This window comes from Dipodomys spectabilis, unplaced genomic scaffold, assembly GCF_019054845.1.
Source record: "Dipodomys spectabilis isolate Male_0828 unplaced genomic scaffold, ASM1905484v1 ptg000095l, whole genome shotgun sequence".
NCBI lineage: Eukaryota > Metazoa > Chordata > Mammalia > Rodentia > Heteromyidae > Dipodomys > Dipodomys spectabilis.
In genome coordinates this window covers 12,117,170-12,136,229 of record NW_024870772.1, presented here as the reverse complement: position 1 = coordinate 12,136,229, position 19,060 = coordinate 12,117,170, and the positions used below count along the sequence as shown (strand labels likewise).

Genomic DNA, 19,060 nt, shown 5'->3' with positions numbered 1-19,060 from the left:
AAGTTCACTGTTCCTCCTTAGCCCAGAGGATCTGTTTGCTGCTTTACTAGGGAACAGGAATAGGGAACAGAACAATCATAGGGAATAGAAATTAGGTTGCACAAAGAGGAGCAGTGTAAATAATCTTAGGATGTACTTAGAATGAAAACTTAGGTTGTTTCTTCTTCTCAGTTCCATGAATATTAAATATTTGAGAAACCAAAGAAAATCTTTGACTGTACAGAGACTTTAAGCTTTCTTAATTTGTTCTTGCCATCATTGTTTTATGCATAGTAAGTGACAATGAGGGGATATCTTCCATGTTTGGACAAGAAGAACATAGAATAACAACACATTTGTTATGTTTTTGTTTAAAATGATGAGCACATTAGTCTCAAAACAAGAATTTAGTAATTTCCTTTATCTTCTGGTAGATACCTCAAATGCTTCAAGTATAGATTTACAGGTAATTAAAACATGGTTCCTATTGTCAGTATGTTTAAGAATACAATTGTTTATGGACAGATTGATTGATTGATAGATAGATAGTATCAGGTGGTAAATATTATTTTTTCTTTGTCTAATTTACAAGGGATAGATTTGTTTCCCTTATTACAAAATTTAATCTCCCTTATCACAAAGAAAAATCTCTGTGATACTTTTTTTCCTATATCCATCCATCCATCAAAAAACGATTGAGAAGATTTCCTAAGCTTGGAAACAAACTACTTTAAAAAAAAAAGTTAATTCATCACATATTGAAATTGCAGACAAAATCCATGAATTGAATCATACTGAGTAAAATTACTTTTTCATGTTTCTTCTCCATTAACGTCCTGAGGCAAAGTCATAGAAGTGATTGAGATGGGAGAACTAGAGTATTTTTATGTCCAACTTGGTTACAGGGTATGTCAGTCACCAGGAATAACCCTTAATATACACAAACCATTGTAATATACACGGGATCCTAGTGAAAAATGTAGAGTCCTATTTTACATATCAAGAAAACCACAAGTACATGTTCAAAGCCTGTATACCCTCTACCTATAAATATAAATAAATGTTAACATTGTGCCTGAGAAATTGTGAGTTTAATGAAATGATGTACATAAAATTTTTCAGCATGGCAGTAAGCTTGTTATTCATGTGTTATCAATTATTTTGATAGAGTTTTTTTTTTCCTCTTAAGTATAATCAGTCTTAGTTATCACAAAATTTAAGTAGGGAACTGAAAATATATATGGGTAGAATTATAAGCTAATAGTTCTCAAGGAACTAGAAAGTTTTTCCTACGGAGGAGAAACCAACTAGTTCTTTTAAACCTAATAATGTAATAAAATAATCTTATTGAGATTGTCTTACCAACCTCTAAGTCGTAAACTGTTTGAAGACTGAATTACATTGTAGATGTTACCCTTGGAGATGGGAGTCCTAACTTCTACTCACCGTGCAACAATGAAGGCTAACAAATCACCAAAACAGTTTGTGAGAAGTACTTGACAAAATAATTTCATGTTTATTCAGAATATACCAGTGATAATGCTGTTCCAATGTAATATATTTTATACTATACAGACTTCAGGTACACTTAGGTTGGGACATAGTTCTCTAAAAGTATAATAAAATATATGAAATATACCTCAGAATAGGTTGTAGATCTTTCATTTGATGGCATGTACAATATGAATGAAGAGTAATTGAGTAACTGATTTTTAAAAAAGCAAACACTCAAACAGTTCTCTAGTAGATTTATATATGTAATAGTATTATATAGGCCATATTTTCAACTTTAAGTACAAGTTTATGTAGACAGTAAACACTAAATTCTATACAATAAAAGATGATTTAGGGAGATAGACATACTAGGAATATTGACAAATAATATTAAAAAATAAGGAGAGATAAAATACTGGCTCTTAAATAATTTATAATCTCTTACATAGCACAGGAAACACACTCAACTATGGAGTGTAGCTAGAAGGTCTTTATTTGCGTATTTATACTTTGAAGTAAAGGATATGGAGCAGTGGAGTTGGCTGCCCAGGTTGGTGAGGGCTCCCTTCACAGCTAGCTGTAGGAAGCAGAGCCACCATTTGCGTGTGGTACAAGAGAATTTATTCACAGGTCAGGTGTCAGGTCATTGACTCCCGATACGACCTCACATTCTTATAACTAACTATATTGACTGGCCTAATAATTCATATGTGTTTTTAAACATTTTTTTCCACTCAGATGATTATATTGTCATACAAGTATTGTCAATTTGGGTAATTACACATGAATTGGAAATTAAGCATGGTAATAATGTTGGTTATCTTGGGGATCTACTTGCCTTAAGATTTGAACTTTTCTTTTTCTGTTAGTCTCATGTTCTTTAGTTCTCTGTAAGGGAGGGAAAATATCAGCAAATTATTTTATGTCTATCATATACATTTCTTACAATTATATAAAATATTTCACATTAAATCTCCCATCCTCATATTTTTTTCTAGCCTTTATCTTATCAACATGACGTGAAGCTTTGTGGAGGTTTTTTTTTTTGCTGATTCAATTTTTAAAATGTGTATTTCTGGTCACTGTAGATTATATCTATTCATTTCATATAAAATGTATTGAGCAAGGGTTTTATTAGAGTACAAAGCAGTCTGGTATTACAATGTACTAATTATTACTTTCAAAGAATTAGCTCATCTTGTTATATTAGCTAAGAATTTTAAGTTGTAAAAATGGTATAAATTGTGAGAGTGAAATGTGAAATAGTAAACCTCTCATAATTAGTGCTTATCTGTCTTAATCATAAAATATTCCAAAGATATTTGCTTAACTAGCATTTTTTAGAATACAATAGCTTTTACAAAGATAGATTTAAAATTTATCAACAAACATAAAATTTATCAACAGACACAGAGACATGTATATGCCCCATTGTACTGGTTAAATATTCTATTACTTTTAAATATTGTTTTTAACTGGCTTCTTTTTATGGTATTGCTTAAAATTTACGATTGAAGGCAAGATATTCAAAGAGATAATGTTTATTTTCAACATAGTATTTTATGCAAAATGTCTAATTTTTTATTGTATTCAGTTTGCTCCTTTGCTCATTTCCCCCTCCTTTTCTTCTTTTTATCTTTTTTCTTTATGCTTAGAAAAGATTGTTCTCCAAAAGAAGCAAAAATGGATAAAATAATCATAATATGAAATGATTTGTTTTTGTGTATATTTTTTCAAAGCCTCATGCTTGCTAGGCAGGCATATTACCCTTTTGGCCATGCCACTTGAATGACCGGTATACATCATTATATCCTGGTCATTGGTTGAATTGGAATCTGGAGAATATCTTTTTCTCAGATTGGTCTCCAACTGCCATCCCAGTTCCCCTACCTATCCTTCCATAAGTAGCTAGGATTATAGGCTTGAGTAATAGTACCTGTTTTTTGTATCATTTTTGAACTGTTGAAAAAATTAGAAGAAGTCAAGTGACAAGTCTCCAAAACACTTTTCTACTTTTTTTAATCTACAAAAGCAATTTGAAGAATATTTTTGGTAAGTAGCTAATAATAATAATAAGAGTATTATTAGAATAATAGCAAACATCTACTGCTTATTTAGTAACATAATTTTCCAAGATACTTCATATATCATTAATATTTCCTACATTAAAAAATTGAGATTTAGGTGAATTAAAATATTAGAATATGATGGACCCTAAACCCGGACCCTAAACCCAGACCCAAAGCAATTTGAGATGGAGCTCTTAAATGCTAATGTCAGAACACAGTATCTCTCAAGGAAATCATCAAGGAGATTGAGGTCTATATTGAAGTGTATTTAACTGTTAGGTAAAACAGGCAATGAGTTTTTTAAAAGGTACACATTTAGACAAGTAAGATGTTCACTCGAGTTTTAACTATAGTATTTCAATGCAGGTGGTAATTATTAAATGATGCTTATGGTGCATTTAAAGCTGAAGCCATTCATTTATTCAGAACTGACCATATGACCTTAAAAGATACTATGCTAAGGAAAATAGGACTAATCCTATATGCTGTCACTTATATAGAGTATAAAAATAGTCAAATTCATTGAAGCACAGAGTAGGATAGTGTTTCCAGGAAGAATAATTTGGTAAAAATGAAGAAATACTTGTTAAAGGAAAAAGATATGCAAGATATGTAAGATCTGGAGATCTAGTGGGATTTGGTGACTGCATTAACAGTACTGCATTATATACGTAGAATTTGCTAAGAAGGTTTTTGTCACAAAACACAGTGACAAAATAGGAAAAAATAGTTAACTATAAGAGACAATAAGTATGTTTACTAGCTTGATTGCAATTATTTTGTAATGTATTCATATAGTAAAACATCAAGTAGTGTACTGTAAGTATATAAAACTCTTAAATGTCAAATATACTACAATGAAGTTGTAAAGATTTTGAAGTTAAAAAAAAGTTGGCCATGGAAAAATTAAGCTATTAAAAAATTAAGGAAAACTGTCTGAAACAAGAATTATAAATACTCACTGTGTGATACAGTAAAAAAAAAAACTTTAGGTTATACAGTCTAGGAGATCTTGCTAAAAGCATGGCCATTTTTGTTTATAATGAATTACTCTGAGCTTTAGTTTCTTCTATAAAATGGTGAGGTTAAGAAACTTAGAACATTATTGCAAAAATTAAATGAGATAATCTGAAAAGGACCAGGCACATAATAGAATAGTCATTCCCCCTCCCCCTCTTTTTTTTACTTCCGACTATAAATAAATTCAGATGTAAACTTTTATTGTTTGCAATGAATTAGGGATATCTCTTGTAGGCTGTTTCCCCCATTTTTTCTTGACAGCTCTTTGATGGTTGAACTTTCATGAGTATCTATACTGCCAAAGATAGCTTCTTTACTTTGATAATAGGGTAGAAAATCTTAATGATGTCAGAATAAGGACAATGATGGATAGTACTGTATCTGCTTTAACTGTGATTTCAAATTTACTTCTACCTCTTTAAAATTTAGTTGTCTTACTTACATTATGCTTTAATTGAAAGTACATAGTATAAAACCCCTGATCTAGGTATTTTGATGATTTCATGGTAGCCTACAGAATTAAAAGTAGTTTTAATATAATGTTGTCTTTAGAAAATACAGATTTTAGAAAGCAAAAAAATCAGACCTTTAGAGAAATGCTTCTTGAAAACCTTTATAATAGTACAGGAATTAAACCATTATTAAATGTTATTCATGCTTTTTGGAACAGTTATCTGGTAACCAGATTTTGTATCTGATATTTCTTCTGTTTTTCTTGACAAAATGTTTTAGTTCAAATACAGTATTGCTAGACAACGTACATAAAAAGTGATGATCTTCGAACTCCTCTGAGTAAAGGGAGACTATTTTTCCCATTACATTTATTATTTTATTCATTGGTGTAGAAACTAAGATAAATTATCCTTATCAAAAATTTGCTATGTTTGGTCACCTGTTATAATAGATTACTCATGTTAATAACTCCTGAGAATTTTTTTCCAAATAAATACGTAAGGTGACTTTTTACTATCCAATTAGGCATTTGATTTATGAAAGTAAAGGGCTTAGATTTGGTTAAAGGCAAAGGGGAATGGCCTACATTCCAATTCTTGTTCTTTTACCACCTCAATTCCATGTATTAGCCAAGTTTTCTACCTTATAGGTTTGCAATGCGTAACAAAGGTTGAGCTAGGTTGAGTTCATAATTTTGTACCTTAAGGATTATAAGGCTTGGTGCCACTGAAGAGAAAGTAAAGAGTGCTACTTATAACAAAAACATCCACTTTATGCAAAAACATCCATTTTAACCTGAATTTAGCTATCTTATACTGATGTTTTACATAAAATTACACAGTGCTGCATTTACTGCCAAAAAAAAAAAAAAAACATAAATCTACTTCATTAGATAATCTACAAACCTCCTTCTAGTTCTAAAATTTTGCTTGTTTCTTTCCCTCACTATATGGAAGCAGTAATGTGAACCAACAACCCAATTATTAGATGGGCTAATGAGCTAAATAAAGTCATCTCAGAAAAAGTAAAAGTGGGCAATAGACACATAAAGAAATGCTTACCTCTTTGGTCATACAGAAAACCAGAACAACACTGAGATTCCACCTCACCCCAGTTAGAAGGGCCATTATCAAGAAAATAGTAACAGATGCTGCTGAGGATGTGGCCAAAAGGGAACTCTAATACACTGCTGGTGAAAATACAAACTTGTTTAACCACTCTGAGAAGCAATATAGAGGTTCCTCAAAAAAGTAAACAGCTACCCTATGATCTGGCAATCCCACACTTGGGTATTTATCCAAAAGATTACAAACTAGGATAACAGTAAAGATCCCAGCACAGCCATGCTAAATGGCATCACTATTCACCATAGCAAAGGTATGGAATCAGCCCAAATGCCTCTCAATGGATAAATGGATCGAAAAAATGTAGATAGATACACAGTGGATTTTTATGATCCATTAGAATGATATTGCGACATTTGCAAAGAAATTGAAGGGCCTGGAAAAATTTAAGTAAAATAACTCAGACTCAGAGAGACAAGGGTTGCATATTTCCCTCACATGTGGAGGGTAGAATTAGTTTATAAACAACGTAAGTAAAGTGCTGGGTAACATAAATGTATACAGACGTATTAACTAGCATAAAATAGATTCAGGAGAGAACACAAGCAGTGTATTCCTTAGAAAAGCAAAATCCCATAAGATAGACACCAAATAGATACTTGAAAAGAGTGAAGTACAATCAAGGGAAGGGGGAGTAAAACAATGACGAGAAGAACAGAGGAGAATGAAGCATAAAAAATTCCATGTGTATACTACAGAATTAAGAAAAGTGAGGGGATGGAGTGGATTGGGAGAGATGACTGAGAACGTTGAAAGCGTTGACGGTGATCATTAAGAAAGAGAGAAGGGTCAAGTGCAGGGTGGCTCAAGCCTGCAATCTTACAACCCAGGAGGCTGAGATTTGAGGATCACATATCAAAGCCAGCCTGAGCAGAAGAGTCGGCCACTCATCTCAAGTTAACCATCAGAAAACTGGACATAGTGCTGTGGCTCAAATGGTAAAGTGCTAGTCTTGAGCTAAAATGCTTGTGGACAGCAGCCAGGCCCTGAGTTCAGGCCCTTTAACTGGCAAAATATATATATATATATATATATATTGTTTTTTTTTAATTCCAAAACAAGGAAACTATGTAGTGATGGTCTGGAAGAATAGGATGTTTTATTTTCTTGGCCTGGTGAGTATGACTCTTAGCAGTGCTGGCTTTAAAACTGAGCAAATCTTTGTTATGAGCAGTCCTGTGAGTTACAGCATGTTTAGCCTCACCCTTGTTGTCCATCTATTAGATGCTGTAGCAGCTCCCTCTAGGCACTGCCTAATGTCCCCTGCGTGACAAATAGTTCTCAGTTGAGAAGCATTGCTCAGCCTGTTCCTTAGAATATTTTGTTTGTATGGTTAGCTGCACTCCTCCTTAATATTTGTGGAACAGAGAACCTATTATGTAAATGCTTCATAGCTTCACTGCAATATGTTCCACATTCCAAGTGACTCATTTACAAGGAACTTTTGTAACACACCTTATTTATAAGTTGGGAATACATTTTTGGTCTGTGCTCCTCAGATACAGTGTACACTAATGAAAAGGTACAGACTTTATGCAGGAAAAGTATAGTTATGTCTATCAAATGTTCTTATCAATGAGGATATTTGCCTCATTTTCTTATTGGTTTATGTTCTGTTTTGTTCCAAAATCTGAGTTCATTTATACCTGACACTACAGGCAAATTTTGTATTTTTTGTCATTTTATGAAAAGAGAGCAATGTATGTTTGCTGACATTGGTATGAAAAGAACTCATTTTGAATGTCAGCTTTTATCTGATAACATGGCTAGTAAGCAAAAAACTTGAGTCCAAAAAAAATGCTCGTAAGTCTCAAAAACTCATGTGAAGATGACACTTGACATCCTCATTGTATATAGGTTATCACAGATCTTAGAAAGAACCTGCCTGAGAGTCAGAAACAAAATGGCCTTAGTCAAGACTCCTTCTCTAAAAAGATTTGTGGTTTGGGAAACCCACTTCATCTCTGTGGGTTTACAGTTAGATCCATGAAACCTAGAGGGATGTCTAGATAGCCTTAGAATTTTGCTAGCTAACATGTCAGATCTCTACAAATGTACGCATGAACTGTAAAAATGTGCAGAGTTGAGTTTTTTTTTTTATCTGTAACACTATTGAAACCTAAAGGGAAAAAATGAAAAAGGCTAGAAGAGCAACCATGGAAGAATTTCATTCAAAGTCAGTTAAATAGAACCTGATAAGTTGAACTGTAGAATAAAACATAAAAAGAATACTGAAACAATGCTAAAAAAAAATAGTAGCTATAGACGGTACAGACTAGCTGTAACTAGACTTTTCCTTGGGCTCTTCTGCAGGAGGAATTTCTCAGTTAAAAAGTAAATGTTGTACCTTTGACAGCAATTGTAAACTGAACTGTCAGGATCTTTATTTATTAACGTTCACTTATAAAAGATTATGAAGATACCAAATTAAAGGAAAGAAATCTCATGGTCAGTTATCTCTATAGTCGTATCTATTGGCTTTGTCTAGCACAGTCTGACTTTTTAAAACACAGAAGAGACTGTTTTCAAATAGCAATGTCATTTTTATTAGGCAGTCACTCAGCAAATATAGTGTCCTACTTCTATTGCTATAGTTTACTGGTAAAGTATAGAATTTCAGATGTTTTTTCAGCCCATTTTGCGCTGGACGTAGAGAAAACAACATTCCATTCAGTTGCTGAGATACTTACTTCTTCTGCAGTACCAAATATATTTTCATCCTTTGCAGTTAGTATGTAAAGCTTTAAATACCTTTATTCATAAAAGGAAAGATCTGCCTTTCAAAATTATCTGTAATACTTTACAATGATCATTCAGAATAGTGACTAGAATAACAAAAAAGTAACTCTTTTTCTGAATACTTGTATTTCTTCCTTTCTTCTCTGTCTTTTTCTTTCACTCCAATTTCTTTCTCTTTTTGTTTTCATCTTTGAGACAAGGCCTTGCCATGAAGCCCAGGCTGGCCTAGAATTCAGCTTTTTACTGTAGGCTGCCTCCTGCCTCAGTCTCCCAAATGCTGGGATTGTAGGCATGTACTACCCAACCTGCTTCTTCCTATATTTTAATTGCTTTGCTAAGTTATAGACTTATTATCCGACACTCCTAACTATATTCAGATTGACTGTTGAGAAGGAGATAGTTGAAAAGAAAGTTCATCTAAAGTTTGTCTTTAAAAGGTAGCTGTTGAATTATCCATTGTCAGATTTCACCATTCTCTTATGAATGGTATTTGAAGATGATCCTTAATGTTTGGCTGTTATTTCTTTTACATCTACACTGAGACTTTTAAGCAGCAGTATTTAAATTCAAACCCAAATTTTATTTATTTGTCTTAGAAATATTGGAGCAAAGTAATAAAGCTTTCTTCAACTTAAGCTTTTCTGGACTTCAGTATCCTTTACATAAAGTGGAAATAATGGTTCTTTTTAAAGAATATGAGGATGCCTAATAGTGAGAATTATGTTCATGAAAAATACCAAATATCATTGCTAAAGAAATAGGATTTGATCAAATTGCCTTAGCATTTTCCCCTTTCCATTAGGTAAAATTACTGTAGGTATATCTGTAAAAATTTTGAAGAATAGAACTCAGTCTCTCACATTATTTCCTATGTCTTTGAGGAAAGAATATTCAAAGATAAAGTAAGGAGGAGGTAGAAAGAATAAACTTGCAAAATCATGCAAATTGTTATACTCTGATAATTCAGTTGGAACTTAAACTCTGTATAATAGATGATAATTGAAAGCTATTTTTCCATGTCTAGTAAGGCATATAATTCATAGCTGAATTAATTTAAAAACAAAATAACAGAGTGGCTGCATTCAGTAAGAAACCAGTGTCTTGGCTACATTTTGTTGCTTAGTTCTTTTCAAATATTATAATTAACTGTACTCTTCTATATTCTTTTTAATCTGCTTATCCTAATTTCCCCATGCTATTCCTTGAGCTGGTTAATTTACCCCTTCAGAAAGAAAGAAATTGAGGGGAAAAAAAGTTTGACTGTGGTGCTCTATCTTGCATGTAGCTTTCTTTATATATAATTTATATGCCTCCCTCTTCCATTCCAATTTATTGTTTGTTCTATGTTTAGATGTAAGGTTCTTGATGTTGGAGATTTCATCAGATGAGGACAGTTGGTGGACATTATTTGACTCTTCAACTCTTTTGCCATATCTTAATAAGACTCCTCTCCATAATAAATATACAAAAATATCAGAAGCCCAAATATTCAAGAAAATTAGTATTGTAATATTTGATCGTCTATGTCTTTACCACATTACATATTATGTCATTTGATGAGATAATCATGCTAGTATTTGGAAATAGTTTTTTATCTTAACCACCATAAATTACACTCTTCTATTACTATGGATCAAAAGACTGTCAGCAATATCACTGCTTTTTTCCTTGCTTTTTTTCAATCTTTCCCCTTGTGTCTTCTATTATAAAAGTTGATATTTTCAAATATCTGGGCACCTTAAAAGGGAATATTAAGATGGGAACCATAAACTGCACATAGGAAACTTGGAGTGGTTTTGAACATATTGAATTATTACTCTCTGCAAACAGGAAGAAGAAGGCACCTATGACCAAACTCTTGAGTTCCGAAGAGGTGGTGATGGCCAGCCAAGAAGATCCACTCGGCCAACTCAGCAGTTTTACCAACCTCCCCGGGCTCGGAACTGATATGAAAAGGTAAAGTTGACATTGCAGAGTTGTTTCCATATAAAGAAAGATGTACTTCATGTTGAATATATGAATCTAACACTCTGATATTTCATAATATACATAGAACAAACTATATAAAACAACCTGTGATTATAACATTTGAGATTATACAATAGTTATATAATATACCCTTTTCCATCAAACTTTTTCTTACAAATGCTATTTCCAGTCTTCTTTTTTTTCCCCCCTGTACTTATTCTTTTCTTGTGTGTAGAATGGCAGAATGTGAAATTGTTAAACTTCTGAAACAAAAATACAAATGACATAAGAAAATGTAGGTCATTGTACATAATTGTAACTCCTCTGTATGGTATTTTCACAATAAAAAAAAAAAAGAAAATGTAGGACTAGAAAATCAACCTAGAAAGTTGAGTTCATTTTTTCTTATAGATTAAGTTACTTCCATTTTTTATGGAAAAGGAAATACTTCATAATGTGTTCTCGGGAGTTAAAGACAACACAGTTACTTACTGAAATGTAATTTCTGAGCCATATGTTGTTGAGCCAGGAGCTTTCATGCTAGAGTTTCATGAAGAGAGGTGGCTTATATCTGTCATCTTAGTGACTCAGGAGGCTGAGATCTGAGGATTGTGGTTAAAATCCAGTACAAGCAGAAGAGTCTGCAAGACTCTTATCTCCAAATAACCAGGGGGGAGAAAAAAAGAAAGCTGGACTGGAGTTGTTCCTCAGGTAGTAGCTCTGGAAAACCAGCACCATGATTTCCATAATTTAGAAAATTTATCTTCCTCCTCCTCACATTAATTTTGAATCTTTTTTACCCAAAGGTTTCTTTCCCATTAAAAATATAGGAAATAATATTAGAGATTGAGTTCTAGTCTTCCTATTGAAGTTCTAGTCCTAGTCTACCTATTGTAATTTCACTTAGTAGAAGGGGGTCAATGCTACGGCATTTTGATCAAATCTTATTTTTTTAAACAATGACCTTTGATACTTTTCATGAACATAATTCTCACTATTAGGTATTCTCTGTAGCATTCTTAAAAAAAGAACCATTATTTCCCCTTCATATAAAGTATGCTGAAGTCTAGAAAAGTGTAAGTCCAAGAAAACTTTATCACTTTCCCCTAAGACTGCTGAGACAGTTAAGACAAATTTGGGATTTGAATTTAAACATTGCTGTTTAAATCTTTTAAGTCTCAGTGTGGATATAAAAGAATAAGTCAATAGCCAAAAGTTGAGGATCATCTTTAAGGGTCTAACATCATAAATAAAATAATGATGAAATCTGGCAATATATGATATAATCAAGAAGGATGGGATCTAGCTAGAAGTAGAAAAAGTTGAAAAGTCAATGAAGGTATAGCCAAATAGAAGGTATTCTGAGTCCTGTCATCTTTCCTGAAACTTTCATTTTTTAAAAATCCATTTTGTATATAGAATTTTCTTTTGAAAAAGAGAATGCTGTTTAAAACCAGTTGTAAATATAGACCTAAAATAACACTTCAGCAGTGCATATCTTACTGTAAAATTCACCCTCAAAAATAATGAAGCCAGACAGAATGTTGTCTTGACTGAAGAAAAACTAATTTCTTATCTTAATTTACAAGTATCTTATGAAAGGCTGTGAAGTAAAATACTCTTTATGACACTCCATTTAAATGGAAACTTTAGCAGTAAGAAGATATATTTTTTGCCCCTCTTAAAACATTTAATATATTTTCTTGAGAAAAGTTATTTTCATTTCCTCATTTCTGGTTTCCATTACTTAACTATCTAAGAAAAAATATACATGATAACCAGACATTTGGTTTTCAACAAAATAAACATGAATTCTAATGAATGCTGAATTTTTTCTAAGGTTTTGTTACCTGAAATTATTTAGGTTAACTAGAAACACTTTAACTACTTTCTATGATCACTTTTCAAAAATATAATTTTATAGTCTTTATGTCTTGGCTACTTCGCTAAATAAAAATGACACCTAGAAGCTATTAAGTATTTATTAAAGTGTTCTGACAAAAGTTTCAGGTATATAATATATAATTTCAGGTATATATATATATATATATAATATACATAGTATATAATTTTAGGTATATAATATTCAAGGCCTCCATATCTCCCTGTTCCTTATCCCCTTCCCAATGTGGACAGAGAACTGAATTCTACTGGAGGCTGGTACTAGGGCTAGAGCTATGTGGGAGTCAGGGCAAGAGAAGGAGCTCTCAGCAGTGAAGAACAAGACCAAGGCTGAGAAGAAGTAGTCCAAGGCAGATCTTAGACCCAAAGGGACATAGGATTCAAATCGAAACATCTAGTTCTTGAACACTCTTTTAATGTTGGAGACAACTTTGGATCAGAAGCATGGATAAGACAGGGAAATGGTATATGGTTCTTAAAGTTAATAAAATTGATCAAAACTTTATGTTTTTGGAGACATTTCAGAGATGATTGGAATCATAGGAGTTCGATGCTAATTAGTAGGGTGAAGTCCTATGAAGACATAGAAGCAGGAGAACATTTGAAAAGGGGACAGAGTCAGCAAGAAGCGCTCAGTGGCTACAATATACCACGCAAACCTACAGTTGGTTAAGAATACATATGGTGTTGACAGAACTCTATAGCTTCTGACACATTCAGAGTTTGAATTTGATATGTTTGGTATAATTATGAACTTCTGATTAGAGAGATCAGATTATAATTAAGCTTATAAAATACAGTTCTTTGTTGAAGATAGGTTTTAATACTAGGAAGGTAGATGGGAAGGAGAATGGTTAGAGTTCATATTGGGTGTGAAAAGAGATATGGTAGACTTGTGTAAGAAGAATTTGTAAGATAGATCAGCAGGAAGTTTCCTTAGGGCATGGAGGTTAAGGTTTCATATGTTTATTAAGTTTTTAATTACTTTAATCTTCCTTTCTAATTTATTTTATGATGGAAGAATATTCTTCATAGTTTTATATTTTAGCTAAACCTTTAAACCAGAACCTAAATATGGATATTACATAAGTACTATAACTGTTTATTTGCAAATATACAATGCTTAACACCAGTTGTAAAAGATATATTTTTAAATGTTGAATTTTTTTTTGTACAACATGTTCCAGCATCCCTTAGCAGTTTTCAAATCAAGGGCAATGAAATAATCGCTAGAGATTATTTCAGAACCCTGTGATGCCAGCAAGACTGTGCAGATAGTAGTACAAAAGCTCTTGCTTTGTGAGCCAGAGACTGCTTCAGAAGTCTTAGGCATTGTTTTGTATATAGCTCTGGCCAAGCATTTCTTCCTGCAGGAAGCTGAGCAAACGGAACTGGAGGATTAATCCCCATTCCTGGACCCAAACTGGAAACAATAAGGTTCTACCAGTATCAGAGATTATACTTCAATGATTTCTAAAAGAAACAAAAATTAAATTTTAGTCTATTCTTTATGTAGTACTGTAGAGATTAAGTTTATGAATTAGACATCAGTGTGCCGTTTATTCTACTTGGGATCAATTACTATTTACACAAACACTTCACATTTAAAAGTAACTTTCAGCTGAAGTGTGTCTTGACAAACTTTGACAAGTTAATCTTAGTGCCCAGTTTCATTTTCTTTTTTTCTTTTTTAAATAGATTCTTTGTGAAGAAAGGAGTCGTTGACTGAAACATCCTTGTTAAAGCCTGTTGATAGATCTTCTACTTTCCTTCAGAATAAGATGCAACCATGGTGGATATTATTATTTGAAAAAAGAAAAGCAGGTTTTAGGGGAGGGGGAATTTCAACCCACATAAAGAATGGGAAAAAAAATACTGAGTTAAATAAAGCAAATACCTTTTACAAGTGATAGGAAGAATTTTTTTCTTCTGCAGTCAATAAAACCATTGTGCTATTGCATGTTGTTTCACTATATGTTTATTTGCCTAATGTTTTTATCTTTATTATTCATCTGGTATCAATCTTGTACTAATTACCTGGTACACAATACCAGTCAAAACACATAGGAGCCTGTCTTCATAATTACAATAATAAATCGACTTCTATAGAGTGCCACATTCCTTACACAAAGAACCTGAAGCCAGTCATTTTGGTAGTCATTATGGTACTGTCTACTAAATGTGATAGAAAAAGTATTGAAAAATGATTGTTATTTACAGCCCTCCCCCAATAGCTTTTTGAGATGTAATTTAATTTAAAAAGCCAAAGCCGATATTCTTCACTTTTAAACATGAAATGGATCTTATATATCTGGATGCAAATAACAGGAAACCATCTGAAACCCTTAAACATTAAAATGAAGTTATTGACCCACTTCATGACTTGAAATGAAGTTTCAAGATTGGCTTAATTTGGTGACTCATCCTTTACAGATGCCATGAAAGCCTGACATTACATCTCTCATATCTGCTTCCCTAGGGTCAGCTTCATTCTAGGGCAAAGTTGCCCCATGTGGACACAAGATGATGTCAAGCAACACTCAGAGCTATCAAGCCTTAAGGGTAGTGTAAGAATTGCCTCTAGAAGTGTGCTCAGAAGAAAAAAGATTATAAAGCTTTTCTTCTTAGGCCACATTTGCCTGTTTGGGGCTACTTGTCTTCCTATGAATTCCTAACTCGAGTCGAGTTGGGGATTATTGTAGTCCTCGTCCAAAGGTCTTAGCTTTAGAAGTGCTGGGGGGCCAGTGGGATGGTTGGGAAGCTGAGAGCATACATCTGGAAGAGGATTCTTGTTAAGAGGGGAAGGAGGAGGTATTGGTGAAGCAACCATAATATCCATTACAGTGAACAAAAACTTAGTTTAATGTACAAAGACAGTCTTCCTATTGTCTCAGTTTTGACATGCCTGAAAATAAGAATTAAAAAGAACAAGAAGGGAGGGAGAGAAAAAGAAGGCAGCAGGGAGGAAAAAAAATACAACATTGTGGCCAAAATAATTGTCATAGTGAAGGAAAGGGTCTTAGACCCTCTTAAAGTCTACTAAATCTTAGTTTTCTTTCTTTTTTTTTTTAACCCACAAGTTAATGGTAAATTGGAGCTATTTTTGTTTTTGTTTTTAACCCTATGTGTCATCAGATGTGAATGGGAGAGTTCTCACCACTGTTTATTTTTATTTTTTAAGAAATGTAAATGATTCTGTTTTAGAGTGATTATGGATGATTTCATGAATTTGACACGAAGTCCATAAAGAAAGAGACAAAAAAACTTTAACCTGAGAGCCAAGAATAGTGTAAAGTATGAGAATAATATCAATCACAGATGGTGTTCAGTCTGTAATACACTCTAGATAATAGGTGTTGGCTACTATTTTTCAGCAGTCCACATGAATATTAATGTGTCACTTAGGAGCTGAAACAAGATATCAAGAAAAGTTGTAGCTGCACAGGAATTGAGACCAGCCTATCTATTGTACTGATTTCTGGTCTGTGGCAGGATTCCATTTTTAACACAGTGAAACCTATCTGACTAAAAATAGCAGAAACTTAAATTCTAGTATAGCTTTCTAGTATTAAGGAAAGCTTCAGGTCTGGATGTGTGGAAGGGGTGTTCAATAATAAAGGAATCACTAGTATTTGCAAGATTTTCCTCTGTGCCCAACACTATGCTAAACATTTCTTACTCATAATTTTCTCTAAGCTTCACTTTGGCTCTGAGAAGTATGCATTATTATTTCCTTTCCAGGGCTAAAATAGCTGATATCCTTCAAAAAAAAGTTGTCATTTACCCAGGTCACAGAGCAGAAGTATTAGAGCCAGAACCCAAAAGAGACAAGTCATAGGAAGTGCTCCACAAGAAGACAACCCCTCCTGGGAGGATGGCCAGCAGGGAAGCTTATGTACTACTCCTGCTTTTCCCTTTCCTGTTTTAGTTTGGGTCTGGTGTTGTTTGGTTATGGGTGTAATGTCAATAGTACTTCTTCTTAGGTTTGTCCTTGCTGTTATGACTGATAATTGCTTTATGCTTGAGCTTTTTTCTAGCTCCAAGGCAGAAGCATCTCATTCTTGCTTTATTTAGCCTTTTGCTGGCCTGGCCTGTCCCTTCCTCTCCCTTCATTTGTCTTTTCTTACTTTCTTTTACCTCTACATGTGTATTCTTAGCTCCAGATCTTATACTTTTTCCTTTCAGAGGGGATAGAAGTGACTTTATTATAGTTTTGAAAATTTGTGTTTGAGTATTTATTCAGTAAATACTTATGAGGATGGACTTTGTTGTAGATACTCTACTGTAAAGATCAGCCTTATCTCAAGTTTCGAAGAGTTCATGGTCAAGTGCCCTATGCCCATTTGTATATGCTGGGTATCCTTCTGTTCTTTTTACTTCTTCATTAGAGATTTCATTTCTTTGATTTGGTTTTCATTGGCTTCTATTTCTGCTAAACTATTAAAATGACCAGTTTTTATTGTATTTTCAATCTTATTTTTTTTAAATCCCTGAACAATCAGTCCTAATTTTCTAAAGATTCCCTGTCTCCATGTGTCCTTTTTTTCTTCCTTTCCTTTTCACTTTCTCCATTTCTCTCTCTTCTTCTTTCCCTTTCTTTGTATTGATTGTTGACTTCTAGTTCCATCAGCTGAAAACTGTGCAAGTCTGCCTTTGTCCAGTTAAATGAAGAATTTGTGGTGGACTTGGCCTTTTGAGCTCATTCCATAATGACCACACCCCAGGCTGATGTAAATCTGTTCTTATATAGTTACTTCCTTCTTGTGCCTTTCTTTGTGACTTTTAACTAATATGGCTAATCCCATGCCTCACCAAGCTGAATACAAGAAATAAACATGAAACAGGGAAGAGAACGTAGCTGATAATAGTAAATGGTATTTGTGCTTCTGATGTGCTGATGAGGCAGCGCAGCAAGTTTTGCCAGGACACAGGATGTAATTCCATGTGAGAATGTAAAGGTCAGTACAACTCAGAGAACCTTTATAGTCTGTCCATTGTCCCCTTCTAGGTGCACAGATACTATAAATATATCTTTAATTTATTTACTGTTCTTCAGAGATGAATATTATTTTTCCCTATCTCCTATGAACGTGTTGAAGTGAAATACTAAAGATAAAAATATTCATTATGGTTAATGTTTACAGAAAGTAAAAGGCTGTAGACAGCAACTTTAGTTTTATGCAAATAATAAAACAGGACAGCTCAGTTTTTTTTCTTATTAACTGCAGAAGTAAACCTTGAGTTTGTGTCTTCTGTACAATGTGACTTATATATAATGAAAACAGAAAGTTTAGTCTAGGGAAGTAGATGTTCAGTGTGAGGCACATCTTCCATACACCCCTGGAGGAAACCTCAGGAACTTTCACCAGGTGCTAGTCAATACCTCTTAGACATCAGCTGGTGACAGCATATGCAGGAGGCCCATATCCCCACAGGATCCCAAAAGAGAAATGCACTGGCTAGCGCTATACCAGCATCACCTCAAGGTAGGTCCTTCTGGTTTTCTTTGCCTATTTATCAGCCTGTGTGAAGGAAGGGTCTGACACAATATTTAAAGTAAGGTCTGTGTTAACTACTTTGGCCAGAGGCCTGTGAAGGCCCTTCTAGAAGCCAGTATAAATTCATGAGTGTTTCCAAATCTGAAGAATGGCAAGGTTGATAAAGAGATACATAGGCAGATACTTACTTTCCTCTCAGCCTTTGAGAACAGGCCTGGAAAAACTGATAGACAGTGTCTACTATGAAAGATTTAGGATCCTTCTGGGTGAGACAAACAAGAGATGCTAGGGTTATTAACAGGGGCTTTATGAGGTACTCATTATAAGTATTGGGGATTCTGTTCATGTGACAGTTAAAATTGTTTCTCTTGATATAGCCCAACAGCCAAGTGGAAAAAGAGTTAAAGGAATGTAAAATAAAAGAGTATTCAGGGAATACTCGAATACCAAGAGAAGGTTTTTTTGTGTGTGTTTTTAAAAAATATCTTTTTTCTCCAAGAGAGGAGGTGTGTGTGTGATTTAAAATCCCCACACACTCCCCGGATGTGCAAATCTTAGTGATTAAACTTCTCAAATTGAGACATCTCTAACCACTGGATAGAAAACCTGAAAGTAAACAGTGAGTCTCTGTTACCCTGATTTAAACAAGGTGTTCTTGGATACCGAACACATTCTTGGATATAATACCTAACATAAAATAAGAGACAAACTGTATTTCATCCAAATTAAGAGCTCCTAGAAGACATTAAGAAAATGAAGAAGATGAGCTATATATTTTAAAAAGCTGTTTGCAGTGATTTGCATATCTGAGAAA

General features: G+C 33.6%; 1 protein-coding gene across 4 annotated transcripts in view; it reads left to right on the top strand.

The window, feature by feature from the left end:
- Positions 1–14,708, top strand: part of Tdrd3 (tudor domain containing 3) — a 108,399-nt gene extending 93,691 nt beyond the window's left edge. For 2 of the 4 annotated variants that reach the window (XM_042685541.1, XM_042685540.1), the window contains 2 exons: positions 10,709–10,834; positions 14,447–14,708. In XM_042685541.1, the coding sequence (XP_042541475.1) occupies positions 10,709–10,825 (117 nt within the window). In that variant the 3' untranslated portion in view covers positions 10,826–10,834; positions 14,447–14,708. Of the gene's footprint in view, positions 1–10,708; positions 10,835–14,444 lie in introns of those variants that run through there. The other 2 variants (XM_042685542.1, XR_006148251.1) reach the window with 2 other exon arrangements.
- The last annotated feature ends 4,352 nt before the right edge of the window (positions 14,709–19,060 follow it).